This window comes from Mchenga conophoros, linkage group LG12 (genome assembly GCF_057382185.1).
Source record: "Mchenga conophoros isolate Kocher_MC1m ecotype Shallow Benthic linkage group LG12, M_conophoros_male_GT1.1, whole genome shotgun sequence".
NCBI lineage: Eukaryota > Metazoa > Chordata > Actinopteri > Cichliformes > Cichlidae > Mchenga > Mchenga conophoros.
This window is the reverse complement of record NC_140537.1, coordinates 1292550-1312449: the sequence shown is the minus strand read 5'-3', so window position 1 is coordinate 1312449 and position 19900 is coordinate 1292550. Positions and strand designations below refer to the sequence as shown.

The following is a 19900-nucleotide window of genomic DNA, read 5'->3' as shown; positions in this document are numbered from 1 at the left end:
AAGTTTTTTACCTCTCTTTTCAACCAACAGCAGTCACTCTCCTCTCCAAATAACTTCTGCTCAGCTTTCCGAGCTTCCCTCGGGTCCTCTTAATCAGCGGTCCCCAACCCCCGGGCCTCGGACCGGTAGCGGTCCGTGAGTCGTTTGGTACCGGTCCGTGAGAGTTGAGGCTCAGGTGTGAAATGTCTGGTTTTCAGGGTTTTTATCGGTTTTCAGCGTTATTTTGTTATCGTCTTTATCGTTTACTCTGTTTTCCTGGGTCTTTTCACGTCTGTTATGAATAAATCTTCTTTTTTTCGGTACAGGTACTAGTTTTATTTTGTTGTATTTATCCGCAACACCTTAAAGGCCGGTCCGTGAAAATATTGTCGGGCATAAACTGGTCCGTGGCGCAAAAAAGGTTGGGGACCGCTGCTCTTAAATGTTGTGACGCGTGTTCGAAATGCAGAGAGGTGCGCTCGATTTGCCACACGGAGCAGCGCGAGAGTAAAGCACGAGGGAGGGGCTAAAAATCGGCTCAGTCATTTTTAATGTTCGATTAATTGAGCAGCCCTAGCATGAGCCTATCCTCCTGAAGCCCCACCACCCGCAGGAGGTGCCGTAGGGGTCGGGTGCAATGTGTGTTGGGCGGTGGCAGGAGCGGAGGCCCTGGCAGACTGATTCCTGGGTACAGACACTGGCGGTTGGGACATGGACTGTCACCATTCTGGTGAGAAAGTTGTCTGAGTTAGTGTGTGTGAAGTTGAGAGGTACTGGATAGATATAGTTGGGCTCACTCTCCAGTCTCCTGGAGAGGGGCTGGACTCACTGCACTGGGTGAGAGGCGGCGGGCTGGCGTGGGTACCCTAGTATTCCCTCGGCTTGCTACCTGTATGTTGTGGATTCTCCCGGTGGATGAGAGGGTAAGCGCCGAATGACTGCTCAGAGTACCCGGCCTTCTTGGGCGGGGTCCTTGAGGGTGCCCCAACTGGGGACTCTGTTGTCCTACTGGGAAACATCAATGCTCATGCAGGCAATGACAGTGAGACCTGGAGGGATGTGACTGGGAGGAACGGGAGCAGCATTTTGTTACAGGACTTATGTGCAAACCAAAGTTTGTCCTTAACATGTTCAAACATAAGGGTGTCCATAAGTGCACGTGGCAGCAGGACATCCTAGGCTGCAGGTTGATGATCGATTCTGTAATTGCATCATCAGATCTGCGGCCATATGTTCTGGACACTCGGGTAAAGAGAGGGGCTGAGCTGTCAGCTGATCACATCCTGGTGGGGAGTTAGATCAGGGGGTGGGGAGGATGCTGGACAGACCTGGCACACATAAACGTATAGTGAGGGTGCGCTGGGAAGGTTGGCAGAGGCTCCAGTCTGCGAGATCTCAAACTCACACCTGCTTCAACAGCAGTTTGAGAGAGACTGGCGAGTCCCACAGTCTTATCCTTGGGATTAATCTTGACAGGGCAGCAGCTCTGATGCACAGGAAGTTTACCGCCTTATCTCCCATTTCAAAAATAACATTGCTTTGTTTTAAGCAATTGAGTTTCAAACTTGGATGTTGACAAAAGATTCAGGTGTTGATCATACAGAGTGGGAGAAATGGCATATTGTGTGTACATTTCCAATGGTTGATTCAAAAGCCAAGTTGTTTTGTCTGTGTTGACCTTTTTTTGTGGTGAGAGGGAAAAGAGATGGCCTGCTCCCTCAGATAAAGTGCCTCTCAGGGGTATCATTTATCTGAAAAAAGATTTCCACCAAGAAAAAAATCTAGGGTTGGTAAGTAAAAAGCAAATTTATAGTCATCCCAGACAGGTAGACCCTCATCAGCATAACTGGGGAGTCAAAAAGATGAAAAGATGCTGCCACAAAAGACCCAGAATCTCCAATCGAATGTGTCGGTTTAATAATGGCCCCCTCTTGAGTGAAATACATGTCCCATCCAGGATCTGGTAAGACGAGAGACCTCAGAAGGTTTAAGGAGGGTTTCCCCCCCAGCTGTCTCAGGTGTGAGAGCGCCCTATCTGTCTTAACTATCCTGTTAACTCCCCTAACAGGCCACGAAACAGTCCTGCAGCCCTGGTTTTATGTTACACATCTATTCTTGTACAGGGATGACAGACTCGTGCTGTGATGATATAAGTTGGAGAGCCTCCCTCTGCCAGCCCCGCCCCCACTTCCCAAATACCCTGTATGAGATCCCTTTAGAGCTCCCAGTTCTTTGAGCACAGAGATGCCCTTCTCAGTGCACCTCCTGCTGGTTGTGATCCAATCCTTCTGACAAAGATGTTGTGAGGTTGTTCTAGGGTGGCTGTAGCCCAGATGGTAGAGCAGGTCACCTACTGTCTGCTCCAGTCTGCATGCCAAATATTCTTGGGAAAGGTACTAACTCCCATGTTGCTCTCCAGTGCATCCATCAGAATATGAATGGGTATGAAAGTTAGACAGAAAGCACGCAGAAACAGCGTAGAGGTGTAAATGGGTGTGAATGGGTAAATGAGGCAAGTTGTGCTTTGAAAGGAACCTTTTTTTAATCGCAGTGTAGCATCAAGTCAGTAATGGGATGGTGATCAGGTCAGCTATGTAGCAGAGGGGGTTGTTAATCAGTTAATAGCACCAGAGGGACAACAATGAGAAAACCCCCAAAACAGGAAGAGTCTACTGGTGGAGACCACTGACTTTTTTTTCCTCCTGATTTTTCAGATTTTTTTAGTTTTGCATTTTGCAGCGATCACTGTCTCTACTAGTAGCATGAAGCAATACGTGGACCCTACAAAGGTTGCACACGTAGCCCCACTCCTCTAGGATGGCATATGTATACGTACAATGCCAGAAGCTTTGCTCTGTCTCCCATCGAGAGTATGGAGGAGATTCAAGGAGACAGGATGCAACTCTAGAAGAGCTGGACAGGGCCATAGAAGGTCCTTAGCCCATTAGCAGGATCAGTATGTGCTTCTTTCTGCCAGGAGAAACAGGAAGAGCACAGAGCTACAAAATGACCGAAATGAACAGCCGGTGACCGACCAATCAGGACCAAACTTCATGACGTCCTCTAGTGCAGCGGTCCCCAACCACCGGGCCACGGACCAGTACCTGTCTGTGAGTCGTTTGGTACCAGGAAAGAGGCTCGGGTGTGAAATGTATGGTTCTTATCATCAACTCTGTTTCCCTGGGTCTTTTCCAGTTATGAATGAATCTTCTTTTTTTTGGTACTGGTTTTATTTTGTTGTATTTATCCGCGACACCTGAAAGGCCGGTCTGTGAGAATATTTTACAGATGAGAGGAGGTTCACCCTGAGCACATGTGACTGAAGCAATGGAGAAAGACATGTTTATGTAACATCGTTCAGCGTGACTGGTTTGGTGGCATATCCATGGAGTACACAGACCTCTACAGGTCATTAGGTACTGGGATCAAATCCTTGGATCCACAGACATTGTCATATGCTGGTGCAATGATTCCTGTGTTTCTCCTGGTGCATGACGACGCCCGGCCTCATGTGCTGAGAGTGTGCAGGCAGTTCCTGGAGGATGAAGGGATTGACACCATTACCTGGCACCCACGCTTGCTTGGCCTAAATTTAGTAGAACAGCTCTGGGACATTGTTTCAGTTCATCCAGCAGGTATCATCTCAGACGACTCGGTTCAGTGAGGCCCTGGTCTGGAGGAGATGCTGCAGGACACCATCCATCATCTCATTAGGAGCATGCCTGGATGTCATTGGGCATGCACAAAGCACCTGAGAGCCAAACAAACTACCGAGCACTGTTTTGAGTTGCTCAATGAAATTTCAGACTGCTGCATAATTCTTTGATTTTCGAGGTGTCTTTGAAATCTACCCTCTACAGGTTGAATTTCATTTTGATGATGTGGCATCCTTTCATTCTTAACACATTATTCATGTCAGCATAGATATCAGCATGATGTTTTTCCCCTACTGACATCTGAAGTGGTCCTTTTTTTCAGCAGTGTACTAGCAATCCAGCGTTAAATGGGAATTGCTCTCTGAGAGCATTTTTATGTTGTCAAAACAAGCATGAAAACTGTTAAAGTTTAACCAAGTCAAGGAGACGACAGAGTTGATGTGTTTATTGTAACAGACACCGACGTCATCATAGTATCAGAAAGAGTATGAAATGTGGGCGATTAGACTGTACATTTGAAAACTGATCAGAAACTGCAGATAAATCCTTCATCGCTTGCAGGAGGTGAACAGTTTGCAGTGGGAGCTCAGCTTCTCTCAGGCTCAGATGAAGAAATCTGAGCAGTCCTGGGAGCACAAGCACAACAGGTCAGATTAACTCTGCATACACTTCTGTCTCTGGTCTCTTACCTGCATCATAACGCTGCTGCTTTATGATCAGAATGTCAGGTGAGAACAAGATTCTGACTGACAAGTTGCAGGAGATGGAGAGTGAGAGCCAGCAGCTCCGAGCAGAAAACTCTGGTAAATGAGTCCAACACATGTAGATGCTTGTATAAGTTATATGTGATGCAGAGGGTTAACGTGTGTCTGTCTGCAGCCTTGAAGCGACAGTACGTGGAACTTCTCTCCATGCTGAACGTGAAAGAGCAGAGAATTTACCAAGCCACCAAACCTCAGTACAGCCTGGACACCGAGTCAGGTGTTCTGGAGGTGAGAGACGATGGGGGAGGTCGCTGGGTGGGATAGCACGCTGTGATTCTCAGCAACACAAAAGCTGCTTAAAGCATTTGTGCTGATTTGAATGTTGTTATGGCTCATCTGCTTTCTAGCATTGACTCTTTGATGCAGGAAGTCACAAACCGATCAACATCAGCACAGCTTGACTCTCTTCCATGTACACTTCTGAAGCTCGTGTAAAAACAGCTTAATTTTGATCTGTAATCGTTCATTTAGGAACGGAACAAGAATTTACCCTACCAAAGAGCACAGCAGGGCCAGTAATAGGTAAGGGTTTGTACGCCTCAGCATCTACACCCAAATCTGTGAATGCAATGAGAACGAGGCGACGTAGGGTCGATGTCATAGATGTGTCTGCTAAGAATCTCGGAGCCGTTTGACTCTCAGTGACCTCGACCTCAAGGTCAAGCTATCTGAAAGGTTTGTGGATACAAAGACTCGAGAACGAGGTGATTTGAAATGATACCATAGGTGTGTCTACGAGGAGGGCGAGGGTCCACACCAAACATCATATCAGAAACAATAAGACCTTCACACTGTTTACCTGAAGCGTGTTTACTGATTGCATGTGTTGTTACACTGAAAGGTGAATGTGTTGTCATTTGTGTTGAACAGCTATGATGAAATAAAGTTTGTAGCCCCTCACTTAATGCTTTAAAGCAATAAATAAGATCAAATATAACAAGTAAGTCGTTATGTAGTGAATAATGATCAAATAACAAACAGTTTTGCAGTTATAAGTGTAACTGTAGCAGGAGACCACGCTACCACATACAACAGGTAACCAGGCTGCAGCTTCCAGGTGTTTCACTAAATAAGAGGAATACGTTATTAGATGCACAGCTGGTGTGTGATCACTCCCTGAACCACTCTGCCACAGCTGGGCAACACAGTTAATTATCATTAACTTGCACTTGTACTCAGTCGTATCCTTTCTAATCTCTGTTTTCCAGTTGACTGTACTGGGAGCCTGCCAGTGTGCGTTTGATACTGAACCGTGTCCATGTAGTCGGACTGCTGCTGCCAGCAGGAAGCAGTTGGTCCAGTTACAACAGGAGGTAAACGTCATGTAACTCTGTCACTGCACCAAGTTCCAACTTTTGTTCTATTCGGGTCAGTTATTATCATCTATGCATCGTTCAGTTTGATTCATGGATTTAAAAAATGTTGAATAATCAAAATATTGGTTTTGGAACTGGTTAAAAATATAACAACAGCTTGTGTCAGAACAAACAACCAAACATCCTCCAGCTTCTGTCTCCTGAGGGGCTCCAGGCAGGGATGCCCACTCTCCCCTTCACTGTTTGCAGTTTTTATCCAACCACTAGCAGCAGCAGTTAGACAGGCTGCAGTAATGAAGGGCATCAGATGCAAGAATGTAGAACATAAAGTCAGTCTCTGTGCAGATAATGTGTTGCTTTCACAAACCAATCTCTCTGAGATAGTCACGCTAATAAACTCTTTTTCAAGAGTTTCAGATTATTCAATAAACTGGTTAAAATCTGTAGTTCTTCCGTTGAATTGCTCCTTCCATAATTCTTCTTCTGCCCCACTGCAATCTGGAAATATTAAATACTTAGCTATTAATGTTTCTACTAAGCTTGCAGATTTAACTAAATTAAACCACATCCCAGTTCTAAAGAAAGTAGGAGACGATCTGGCTAGATGGAAATCTCTACCCATATCACTCATGGGAAGGGTCGCTGCAATAAAAATGATTGTCTTGCCAAAAATAAATAAATAATTCTCACTGATCCTGAGTGAACCATCACCAGACTGGTTCAGATCTCTGGATTTGTCCATTTCTAAATTCCTTTGGAAAGATAAACCCGTGTATCAGATTAAAAACACTACAAAGGACAAAGGACTAGATCTGCCTAACTTTCAACAACACTTCTTAGTCCACAGGCTTCATCTCAGGATGGTTTAAACACACCCTCTTAGATGAGCCCTGGGCAGATGTAAAACTTTGCACTAATCCAGAGATTTCAGACCATTTATCAGCTCAAACATCAAACGACATGATGCTTTAAAAGCATCAACATCAGCTCTTCTCTGACAGCATGGTGGGAGTTTGTAACAATGACGGAGTCTTCATGCAAACGCCTATCTGGAACAACCCTGACATACTACAGAACAATGATATGATAAACTCCCAGATTGGAGTTGTAAACCCCACCCCAACCAATCACAGCAGATGGCCCCGCCCCTCCCTGAGCCTGGTTCTGCTGGAGGTTTCTTCCTGTTAAAAGGGAGTTTTTCTTTCCCACTGTCACCAAAGTGCTGCTCATAGGGGGTCATATGATTGTTGGGTTTTTCTCTGTGTTATTGTAGGGTCTGCCAATATAAAGCACCTTGAGGTGACTGTTGTTGTGATTTGGCGCTGTGTAAATAAAACTGAATTGAAAATAAAGGAATTAAATACTTGGAACATATATTCAAAGGAACAGATATTATTCCGTTTGGCAGTAGTTATACAAAATGTGTTTAACAAGAAAAGACTTCAGAATATCAACTAATTAAATCTATAGTAAAAAAAGAAATTTAAGCCTGGTCAAGTCAAATTACAACTACCACCAAGTGCGGTATAATTCCTTAATTTCAAACCCCCTAAATTACTGTCTAACATATATAGGACACTCTATAAAATCAATGAATCAATATGCCCTCCTGTTGCAAATGGGAGGCGGATCTATCAGTCAGCTTAGACCAAAACTTCTGGTCTCAACATGTTTAAAACCTTTCAAGTGATTAGAAATCTACAATTACAATACGCAATACTACACAGAGTGCACCACACAGGTCAGCAGATGTTCAGCAGGGGTTTTACAACAACTGCTTACACTGTCAAAACAATATACATGACAATTGCATCCACGCTCTAGGTTCAGAGGTTTTGGTGAAGGATATGTGAAGACTTATCAGAGTGTCTGAAATGCAGCATTCCAGCCTCCCTTTTAGTTTGCTTATTGGGCAACTTATTATGTCCCTGTGGAGATGAATACAGTCCACATGGCTCTCACTGTCCTCATGACGGTCCTCATGAACTGGTGCACCAGGCCTCCCCCGGCACCTGATCCAACTCACCATCAGATAGTGATCAGTCGACAGCTCAACCCCTCTCTTCACCAGAGTGTCCTGCACACTTGGTCGCAGCTCTGATGACACAATTACAAAGTCATTCAATCATGATGTTCATTATGGACAAACTGTAACAAAACGGTGCTCGGGTTCAGATCCAGGAGGCTGTCCAGGTCTCACTATCATCGCCCAGCGTTGAAGTCTCTCAGTATGACAGAGTCCCCAGGTGGAGCACCCTCAAGGACCCTCTCAAGGACCCTGCCCAGGGACTCCAAGAAGGCTGTGTACTCTGAACTGTCGTTTGGCGCACAAGCACAGACGACAGTCAGGACTCGTTCCCTGACCCAAAGGCGAGAGAACAAACCCTCTCATCCACTGGGAGAAACCCCAACATACAGGCAGCAAGCCGAGGGGATACTAGGATACCCACCCCACCGCCTCTCACAAAGGGCAACTCCTGACGGAGACAGAGTCCAGCTCCCCTCCAGCAGACTGGTTCCAGAGCCCGAGGTGTGCTTGAGGTGAACCTGACGCTTTCTAGCCGGTACCTCTCAGCCTCACACACTAACTCCTTCCCCATCAGAGAGGTGCCACTCCATGTCCCAGTCGCTAGTTTTGGTAGTCGGGGATCAGCACCCCAGGGCCTCCACTCCTGGCTGATAAGGTAGCGTGAATCGCTACCTTATCAGCCAGACCAGGGACCACGAGCTTCCCCAGTCCCCCAAACCCCTGACAGGCCATCACCCTCCTCCCCCTCCCTTTCTCCCTCCTCCCCACACCTGAAATTCACTGAGGAGATGATGGAGCGGTTCAGTGCTGGGCTCAGATCTACCCCCCGGCTCTTTTTGTCCCCCATAAACCCCCCACCAGAGCAGCCAAAGGTTCGTCATCGAGCCCCACCCTCAACAGAGCAATCGAAGTCACATTGCCCAGCCTCGCCCCCCTTAGTTCCTCCTTACCACCTTCATGCTCTGTCTCCGCAGTCTGATGTGTGATGTGTGGAGGGTCCGGGCTGTGAGGATTATGGCAGTGGTGACTTTTCCCAGGAGAAGCTGGGACCGTTTACTAGAAGGTTTTAAAATTTCTGTACTTTTAGGTGACAGGAGACATGTGGCCTGGTCAAAACACAGAGAGCTGCACTCTAAAAGATCTTTAAACATAGTAAACATACCTTGTGTGCCACAGACTGCTCCCAAACACGAGCGGCCAAGTAATACCTCTAAAACACTTAAGTTGGCTTTATTAAACGTTAGATCTTTAGCTGGGAAAACATTTTTAATTAATGATTTAATCACTGAGCACAGCCTTGATTTTATGTTTTTAACTGAAACTTGGTTGGACCAAAGTAACAGTGGAGCTGTTCTCATCGAGACGACCCCTCCTAACTACAGTTTTATCAGTGAGGCCAGGGCGAGCAGGAGAGGAGGAGGGGTTGCTGTCTTATTTAATGAATCATTTCAATGTAAGCAGCTATCTCCTGGAAGTTTTCAGTCTTTTGAATATGTGGCTTTACAGCTGAAGGCCCCATCCAAAGTTGTGTTTCTTAATGTTTACAGGCCTCCCAAATACTGCACAGACTTTTTTAATGACCTCAGTGAACTGCTGTCTGTGATCTGTGTTGATTTCGACTGTGTAATTATTGCTGGGGATTTTAACATTCATGTTAAATCCAGAGCAGTTTCAGTGCTGTGGTTCCGTCTGAATACAGACAGAACCACAGCACTGAAACTGCTCTGACCAAAGTGTTTAATGACATATGTCTGAATACAGACAGTGGAAAAATGTCAGTCCTAGTTTTACTGGATCTCAGTGCAGCATTTGATACAGTTGACCACAACATATTACTCAAACGACTGGAGAACTGGACAGGTCTTTCAGGAACTGTATTAAACTGGTTCAAAACATACGTAGAAAACAGGAAATACTTTGTATCAATAGGTAACTTCACATCTGAGCAGACAAGTATCACATGTGGAGTTCCCCAAGGTTCCATCTTGGGACCCCTTCTGTTTAACATCTACATGCTCCCACTGGCACAGATTGTAAAGAACAACAAAATAAACTATCACAGCTATGCAGATGACACACAAATATATATCACAATGTCACCAGGAGACCGAGGCCCTGTACAGGCTCTTGGTAAATGCATTGAGGAAATCAATGACTGGTTGTGCCACAATTTTCTCCAGCTAAACAAAAACAAAACTGAGGTAATAGTCTTTGGCGCCAAAGAAAAACGATTACAGGTCACCAGAGAACTTCAATCTATACATCTAAAAACCACAAACCAGGCGAGAAATTTGGGTGTAGTGATGGATGCAGACCTAAACTTAGAAAAACACATTAAGACAATAACAAAGTCAGCTTACTATCACCTCAAGAATATTTCAAGGATAAAAGATCTGATGTCTCAACAGGACCTGGAAAAACTAGTCCATGCATTCATCTTTAGTAGGCTTGATTACTGTAACAGCATCTTTACAGGTCTACCTAAAAAATCAGTCAGACAACTACAGCTCATTCAGAACTCTGCTGCTCGAGTCCTCACTAAGACCAAAAAAGTGGACCACATCAGTCCAGCTCTGAGGTCCTTACACTGGCTGCCTGTCCGTCAGAGGATAGACTTTAAAGTTCTGATGCTGGCCTATAAAGCTCTGAATGGTTTAGGACCAAAATACATCAATGACCTCCTGACCCAGTATGAACCTTCCAGATCCCTCAGGTCATCTGGATCCGGTCTTTTATCAGTTCCCAGAGTCAGAACCAGACACGGAGAAGCTGCATTCAGCTTTTATGCTCCTTATATCTGGAACAAACTCCCAGAAAGCCTCAGATCAGCTGAAACACTCAGTTTATTTAAATCCAGGTTGAAGACTCACCTGTTCTCAGCTGCATTTGAATAAAGCACCAAATCCACACTTTAAGCTTAAATTTCAAAACTTACATTTAACTACTGATTTTATCTACTGTTCTGATTTTATCTGTTTTGATTTTTGATTTTATCTACTGTTTTTTAATCAATTTTAAATCATGCTTTTTATTGTTTTTGTTTTTTAATGTCTCTGTAAAGCACTTTGAATCACCTTGCTGTTGAATTGTGCTATATAAATAAACTTGCCTTGCCTAATATACATATACAGAAGATCATTCAACAGCTACTGATTAAACTCAGATGAGACATGAGTCTTAGCATACATCAAACCTAATAAATCAACATACAAACCACATTATTAACATGATCAGTCACCATATTATGACTCACACAAGGAGGTTTTTGTATTCCTGTGATTCCTGGTTGGTGGTTGGACAGCACGTCCCTGTCTTAAGAGGGCAGACCTGGCAACATATGACATTACTGGAGTTTAGCAAAGTCCAACATTTTCAAAAATTAGATCTCCCCTCATTGGTCTACTATCATTCAAACTTAAAGGAAGCCTTAATATTTAGGAACAGTCATTCAATTTCAATTCAATTTTATTTATATAGCGCCAAATCACAACAAAGGTCGCCTCAAGGCGCTTCATAGATACAGAGAAAAACCCAACAATCATATGACCCCCTATGAGCAAGCACTTTGGCGACAGTGGGAAGGAAAAACTCCCTTTTAACAGGAAGAAACCTCCGGCAGAACCAGGCTCAGGGAGGGGCGGCCATCTGCTGCGACCGGTTGGGGTGAGAGAAGGAAGACAGGATAAAAGACATGCTGTGGAAGAGAGACAGAGGTTAATAACAGATATGATTCAATGCAGAGAGGTCTATTAATACATAGTGAGTGAGAAAGGTGACTGGAAAGGAAAAACTCAATGCATCATGGGAATCCCCCGGCAGCCTACATCTATTGCAGCATAACAAAGGGAGGATTCAGGGTCACCTGGTCCAGCCCTAACTATATGCTTTAGAAAAAAGGAAAGTTTTAAGCCTAATCTTAAAAGTAGAGATAGTGTCTGTCTCCCGAATCCAAACTGGAAGCTGGTTCCACAGAAGAGGGGCCTGAAAACTGAAGGCTCTGCCTCCCATTCTACTTTTAAATACTCTAGGAACAACAAGTAGGCCTGCAGAGCGAGAGCGAAGTGCTCTAATAGGGTGATATGGTACTACAAGGTCATTAAGATAAGATGGGGCCTGATTATTTAAGACCTTGTATGTGAGGAGCAGGATTTTGAATTCAATTCTGGATTTAACAGGAAGCCAAAACAGGAGAAATATGCTCTCTCTTTCTAGTCCCTGTCAGGACTCTTGCTGCAGCATTTTGGATTAGCTGAAGGCTTTTCAGTGAGTTTTTTGGACATCCTGATAATAATGAATTACAGTCGTCCAGCCTGGAAGTAATAAATGCATGAACTAGTTTTTCAGCGTCACTCTGAGACAGGATATTTCTAACTTTAGAGATGTTGCGCAAATGGAAGAAAGCAGTCTTACATATTTGTTTAATATGTGCGTTGAAGGACATGTCCTGGTCAAAAATGACTCCTTATTCCAGAATTTGGTTTCCTTTCTCTTCTTACTCGCTTAAATATATTTGAATAAGATATTCTCCCCAGGACCCCTCAGAAGGGGGGCGTCCCAGTTTTTGTTTCATCTGTTGTCTTTATCGAGGTTTTCTCTTGAGTGTCAGTCATTAAGTAGTTCCTCTTGCACTCGGTGCACCGTGTTCAGGGTACATCTGTGTCCACTGTAATGTTTACCGTGGTGTGAAGCGTTAGTGTTTGTATGTTTTACAGCTGGATGCTCAGCGCTTAAGGAAAGAAGAGGCCTTGATGGTTGCAGATGCTTTTCGCATCGCCTTTGAACAACAGCTGAGGAAGCGAAGTGAGGAGTTCCTGCTCGTAGCCGAGGCCAATATTAAGAAATCAAATCACTCTAAAGCTGAAGGCAAGTCTGCTGTCAACATAACGTCCTACACTAACTGGATCGTTTGCTTTTGGACTGGTTCTGGGTCTTCTATAGCACCTTTCTACTCTTCTGAGCACTAAGAATTTTACACAACTTGTGCATTCACCCACTCACACACCAACTAACATTCACACGCATTCATCCTCCGATGGATGCATCGGAGAGCACTTTGGGGTTAGTATCTTGCTCAAGGATATTTGGCATGCAGACTAGGGGAAGCCAGGAATCGAACCACCAACCTTCTGATCAGTAGATGCCTGAGACTAGGGCTGGGCGATATGACCCAAAATTCATATCTCGATATTTTTTAGCTGGATGGCGATATAAGATATATCTCGATATATTTTTTTAAAGCCATAAAGTAAGAACAAAAAGAGAGTTCTTAGTCAAAGCTGTGTCCCAGATGTCACACTTTTATTAACATAGAGCAGATGTACATAACATTTTCTCAAAAATAAATTATGAGCATTTATTAAATAATAATGCTCCATAAATAAAAGAAAACAATGTTGTTTTTGTGCATAACAAAAAGCTCACAATTATTAGGTGTTCACACAGCTGGTCAGAGAAACGACTCTCCCCCGACCCACACAGAATCAGCTGCAATAACTAAAGATACACATGGACTTGATTTATTATTTTAGGTGAAAAAATAAAAATAGTGCACAAATACTTAACAAGGTACTAAAGAAGTACAAAGACAAACACTGAAACCCCCTAAAAAGCTCAGAACAGAAGCTGCCACTGATGCGCCTCTCGTGGCAAAGCAAAAACTAACTTGTGTATTGAAGCCACGCAAATTTGACCTCCGTTCAAAATAAATGTCGATTTTTTCCGTGGAATAACTTTGGACAAATCAGACACAGTCACTGATGGAAGCAGTTTGTTTTAAGTGATAGTAATTATGCAGAGGACGGTGGACATTACGCTCACTTGTCTTCATTTGTCTGTTCGGACATCAAAGCTAAAGGAAGCTGGCACGGGAACGTTTGCACTGCGACAGTGAAAACGATGTAAACAAATCATGTTACAAATGCTTCTCAATCTGTTTTGTCTACAGGTGCCAACAAGAGTCCTTTAATAAGTGTAAGTAAGAGGCTGAAGGCATTGCTCCCCTCTGGTCTGGAGATGAAGATGCCTGATGAACATTTAGAGACTCTCTACAAGCTGCTGGACTTGGTTAGTATCTCGTCTAAGATCTTGTTGTCGTGAGAAATAAAGAGATCGAGGCCCCACCGCTGCTCAGCTTCTTCTGCAAAAATATTTCTCTGTGATAGAACGGTTTCATCAAGAAATGTTAATTTATAGAAAAACTCCGAAAATTTAAATACAAATGCTCGTCTGTAACCTGACAACGAAAGAAGTCCACTAGTGACCAACCGTCTGCAACAAAGTGATGTGCAACAAGCTCTGTGGGTGGGCCTTTGTAACAAATGTTATTTGACTTTTAATACTGTGTTTTCTGGTGTAGCTGAACGACAAGGAGGAGGCCCTGGCCCACCAGAGGAAGGTGAGCATCATGCTAGCCCACAGTGCTGAGGAGCTGCAGAGACAGTTGCATATGGGTTCCAGTTGCCAGCTGCAGGACCCACCAGAACCCAGGATTCAACAGAAGCAACCCCAAGCTCCACTGGAGAACCAGAGCCAGTCTCAGAAAACATCTGAGACATCAGAACCTGAGGTTGAAGTGTCATCAGAGTGCAAACTCCACAGTCCACCACAGCTCTCTGAGTCCAGGACAGAATCAGAGGGTGTGTGAGGCTCATCAAAGACTAGCAGTAAGGTACTGGCTAATTACAGGAGCTGCAGCCAGTTATCGTCCTGATCTCCCCACATGAGGAAATACACTGAGGGTTCTGTCTGAGCACTCGGGCTTTACTCTGAAGTCCCAAACTGTGACAGGTTCATTTGTGACCTGTCCAGAGTATACCCCAGTCCTATCATGGCTGGAGATGCATTATATGTTGCATTGCATGTTCATCCAATATTATAATTTTATCTTAGTCTGTAAAATCAATTGCTTACACAACACATAACACAACATCAGCTCTTTGCAAGCATTTGAAACCAAGGCTAGCGACGGCCCAGAGTGGCGTTAATGTCTCCTAAGCAAAGCTCTGCCATCCCAGCCAGGCAAGGCCGTCTGATTATCAACCTGCCTGTTATGCAGTCAGCCTCATAGAGCTGAGATAGACAAAAGTACTGGGCTACCTCGTTGCCTTTGAATTCAGGTGTTTAATTCCAGATCTTAGCCACGCCCTCTGCCTTTATATTTCATCCTAGAGTCTTTCTCACTGAATTTGAGGGTGATACTGTAAGGTTTGATCCATGATCAAAAATTTCTTCCTCCTAAATGGTCTCTAATCAGCTGTGAGTTGTGTAATTGCAGAGTGAAAGTGGAACCACACAGTCATGAAATGACAGCATGCAGGAAGTTACAGAGCAGGTTCAGCGAGTGCTGCGATGCCCACTGTGTAAGCGTTGCTGTGTCAGTGATGCATATGAACAACATGCAGGAGTGTATGCAGCTGCTGTAGGTGTGACACGTAGGCTCTGGGGCCATCGTGGCTCAAGAGTTGGCAGTTCGTCTTGTAACCGGAAGGTTGCCGGTTTGAGCCCCGGCTCGGACAGTCTCGGTCGTTGTGTCCTTGGGCGAGACACTTCACCTGCCGCCTGCTGGTAGGTGAATGTGAGAGTGAATGAATAGTGGAATTGTACAGCGCTTTAAGGGACCTCGAAAAGCGGCATATAAATGCAATCATTATTATTATTATTATTATTATTATTATTATTATTCTTGTACTGTTGTCCACGTTGCATCTGTGCAGATTCTAAAGCATGCTGTGGCTTCTCCTCTGCTCACACACAAAGGTCAGCTGGGAAACACTGGGTCCTGCTATGATGTTATTTTGACACTCACCACCTACTTAAGCATTGTTGTACAGACCATGTATCAACAAGCTTGAGTGTTGGCTTGGCTTCCAAAGTCCCCACGTCCCGATCCAGTCGAGCTACAGATCAGGGATCGAGTCCATGCCTCGACAGGACAGGCAGCTACAGAGAGGCACCAACACAATATGAGGCAGGTGGTTCAAACCTGACCAGTGTAGGTTAAAGCACTGAGAACAAACAAGGAAAATGAACATACATGAAAACTCGATTATGATCTGGACTTTGGCTGATTCCTACAATCGAAAACACGTGTTTGGGTTGCTGGATCAGCTGTTCAGGTGAAGGACAGGTTTGTTTTTAAGCTGGAAGATGACATCTGTCGTTTAACCTGAAACTGCAGCTCAGGAAGTAACCAGCAGAGGGCAGTGTTTGTGTGTGCGTCTCTGTGCGTTCATGGCTGTGGTACCTGCAGCTTCCAGCTTTGTGTCACTGAGCTAACACTGTGTTATTGACATCTCTGTTCATCTTTACAAAATATCAGTACTGTAACCCTGAGATATCGACATTACAGTTTAATTTAATGCAAAGAGACGATCGTTTATGGTGGATTTCAAACTAAAAACAGTCAAAATGTTTTTATTATAGTTTCCAAAAATGATAAGTGAACCATGTGATACTCAACCACAGATGTTTGTTCCTGACAGCATGAACATGTCGTTTAGTTCCTCATCAAGGTGCCACATACTTTGAGGTACCCGTCACTACACCCGAATAACAGCTGACTCTGCCCGTTTCATTGGTTTTTACATTTATATTTACACCAAAGGAAAGACGAGTTACAGCCCTGCATTTCTCAAACTGCTTCACTGATTCCTCATTTTTGCTGATAACGACTTGCACATAGTTCAGTATACACCAGTGCAAACTGACTTTGTGGATTTTAACCATTGAAACATGTGAAGTTGACTGTTTTTACATTTGTATGAAGTATACATGTCTTCACAAAGAGCGCGGTGGAGTGATTTTCAGCTTTGAAATTAATTACTGTTAAAGTAAAACTTTGAAGGATTGGAGAGCGAGCAGTGAAACCTGTAATCTCCAAATCTGTATTAAAATGATTTGAACAGAGAAAGAATCAGAGAAGTACAAAAAAAGAGCTTTCAGGGGTTAAAACTCTGATACGAACCTCGTGCAAAAGATGTTATATGTATAAATATATGCATGTGTGTGTCTCTCTGAGACGTTCACAGCACATCTTGTTTGTGTACAAAGTAAATCAATAAAATAAATGTTTTTCTTGACTCTTTGCTCGAAGTTCCAGCTGCTGCTTCAGCAAATGAAGCCAATAAGACAAATGTCAGTCATCACAGTTCACCAGTGACACCAGTGACTGGATTCTTTAATCAGCCTGTGACTACTTCCTGAAGTGATAGCTAGCATCTGAACTCTGTACTGTGTCATTTCCACCTCCTGTGTCTGCCCCATTAGCTTCAGATAATGGCCAAGCTTTCCACACAGGCTGGCCCACAGCCTTGGAGCGCTCAGCATCACTGATTGCAGGCATTCTGGGAATTGGACTGACAGCAACCAAATAAATGGAATGAGAACTGAATTGCAATAGGAGGTAATGCTATGGAACAAACACGCTGTAAAATGACAACTTCTAAGTGAAAGGAAATCAGCATGTTGCAACATTTAGTCATTATTATTTCTATTTATTCATTTATTTGTAACTGAAAACATCCAGGACAAAACAAAAACACCCTGTTTAAAAAACAACTGTGAAAATGATCATGTCACTTCATTTGATCCTCCACTGAACCATCTGCTGCACACTGACAACATGTTTCCCTTTGAAATGAACCAAGTTCATTTTTAAAAATTCTTTCATTGGTCCTTCAGGTAAGAATCTCATTTCTAACCGAGACCTGACATCATGGCAGCAAAGCTCAAACACACTTGCGCCACATAACTACTCTGCACAAACATGTGACACAATAACAGATCATTAACAGAAACATCCACGCTGACTAACAGAGTTCTTCCTCGTTCCTTTACGGTGGACTTAAACTCCCCCACAGTAACACTGTCCAGGAAACAGCGCATCTAAAAGCCTTTTTCCTCGTTCTGTTCAGATTTTTGGGACAGTCAGTTGTATGATACGATTTTACACATATAAACACGCGAACACGTTACTTTTAAATTCAAATTCAAATTTTATTTGTCACGTACACAGTCATACACAGTACGATATGTAGTGAAATGCTTGGACAACTGCTCGTGACCTAAAGAAAACAAAAAAGGAAAAGGCTATGAATAAGATAGGAAATAAATATGAAAAATTAAAAAGGGTAAATTTAACTAGGAAGGAATAAAATATAAATTAAGGTTAAAAATGAAATAACTGTACAACACAAATTAGAATGAAGGGTAAATTTAACTGGGAAGAATAAGATAAAATATATAAATTAAAGTTGAAAATAAAATAACTGTACAACAAAATACACAATATAGAACTATATAAGCATGTATGAAGAAATCTAAATATAAATAAATATATACACAATAACAGCAGCTGTACAAGTATTAACTGGAAATGAAGAATATAGTGACCAGTGTTGTGCAAAAACAACAATTAATTACTTTACATTTTAAAGTAAGTATTAGTTCATCATATTATCAAGTATACAGAATTATTGCAGTAACAGTTACTGATGTGGGTCCTGTTGCACTGGGCCCATATTTGTGATGTGACTGAAACTATGAGTGTTTCTCCACACGTCCACATTTTTAATAGACTCATGGATCGAAGGTCGTGGCTGCATTTAAACATGTTGCTAATGCTTCTGAATCTAACATCCCAGATGCCCCATTCTGGAGGTGGATTCCTGGATTAAAATGACTTTTGTCGTGTATTTGTGAGCAATGAACTTTCCCGTACTGACAGGCCGTGGCTGTGGGTCGCAGAGCCAGCCTCCTGCCCTCCTCTGCACGGGAACAAAAGCAGAGATGCAGTCAGGAGCTTTATGGGCCGCCTGCATCCCCAGGGCACTGTATGTGGGGCACCCCGAGCCTCCAGGACTTTCATGTTTTGCACTTTGTAAAATATTGACACTCCCTGGGCTTTCAAAACTGCACCATTGATTGGCGCTTAAGCCTCGCAGCTGGACTCTGACCAAAGCTGCTTCGTATTATTGGCGTGATTAATTAAAAAGAAAATGGTTTTAGCATGGCTGGATACACAGACGGGCTGCAGCCGCGACATGGTGGGACATGGCATTACATACAGACGCGTTTGCTCGCATGCACACGCATGAGCGGCGTACTGCGATGGCTGAAGGGTGAGGGGAGGTGTATGAAACACATTAACCCACAATGCACTGCTGAGTTTTGACAGATCCCTGCTTCAGGGCTGCTGAATTCATGAGCCATTACTCCTTCTCCTAGTTGGTGCATTATGTTCCATGTCATCTGCTATTAGTGGTGCAGTGACTGACATCCATTGAGAAAGCCGGTGCTTTCTGACACTGGCCAGCTGATGGGGCCAGCGTGGTGTTCTTGGGCTACGATGAAGCCACATTGTTGTTTTGTTTCCAGGCCTCCCTCTTTTTCTTGCTCATCCAGTTGCATTCATGCCTGCAGTAATCAGGACAATATTGCATCCTCCACAACGTCAAAGCAGCTATTGTGGTGCACAGTGAGCTCCAGCTGGCCTGCTTTACTCTTTTAGGGTACAGTGAGCTGGGGTTACCACCTTACATTAGACTGTTCATGTCACGCAAGCTGTGATGTGGAGTTGATGTTTTTAAGGACAAAAATCCTGAAGCCTTTAAATTATTAGAAATTCAGCAAATATAAGAAATAAGTCTGTATTTACCATCTGTTTGCTCCTTTTCTGTGTATATAAGCAAACTGCATATGCTGTAGTATCTAATATCTCTGCCTTAACAACTGTGATGTGTATGAAACTGGGCCATGATCTCAGGAAGTATGCTGACTTCCTGTTTCAAATGCAATCTGACTGTATTGTAATTGTGACCATCACAGATACAGGAGTATATTTGAGTAACCCCCCCACCCCCACCACCTATTAGCCCACAGTCTAAATAGGCCTAAAAGGTTATGATGGAATTCGTCCCTGCCTGTTGTTGTTTACGCACTTCTTTGCGAAGGTCAGTGTATTGACCAATCTGGATATGGGGCAAGCATGACAAAACGCTGACATATAATCTGTGTGGCCTTGATGCTCCATTAAATGATCGATTCAGCTGGTTTGGGCTGGGGTGGGTGGGTGGGGGGGGTAACCAGGGACTATGAAAGGTCAGTAACTGTTAGTTCATTGCTGGAGTGATTAATAAATCAATAGGAACAGCAGAGAGG

At 43.6% G+C, this 19900-nt stretch overlaps 1 protein-coding gene across 2 annotated transcripts in view; it reads left to right on the top strand.

Moving 5' to 3' along the window:
- ccdc125 (coiled-coil domain containing 125) overlaps positions 1 to 16833 on the top strand; it is a 28076-nt gene extending 11243 nt beyond the window's left edge. For both annotated transcript variants that reach the window (XM_085293229.1, XM_085293228.1), the window contains exons 6-12: positions 4197 to 4282; positions 4356 to 4438; positions 4515 to 4627; positions 5608 to 5712; positions 12457 to 12607; positions 13689 to 13807; positions 14100 to 16833. In XM_085293229.1, coding sequence (XP_085149355.1) covers positions 4197 to 4282; positions 4356 to 4438; positions 4515 to 4627; positions 5608 to 5712; positions 12457 to 12607; positions 13689 to 13807; positions 14100 to 14387 — 945 coding nt within the window. In that variant the 3' untranslated portion in view covers positions 14388 to 16833. The remainder of the gene's footprint in view (positions 1 to 4196; positions 4283 to 4355; positions 4439 to 4514; positions 4628 to 5607; positions 5713 to 12456; positions 12608 to 13688; positions 13808 to 14099) is intronic.
- Positions 16834 to 19900: the final 3067 nt, after the last annotated feature.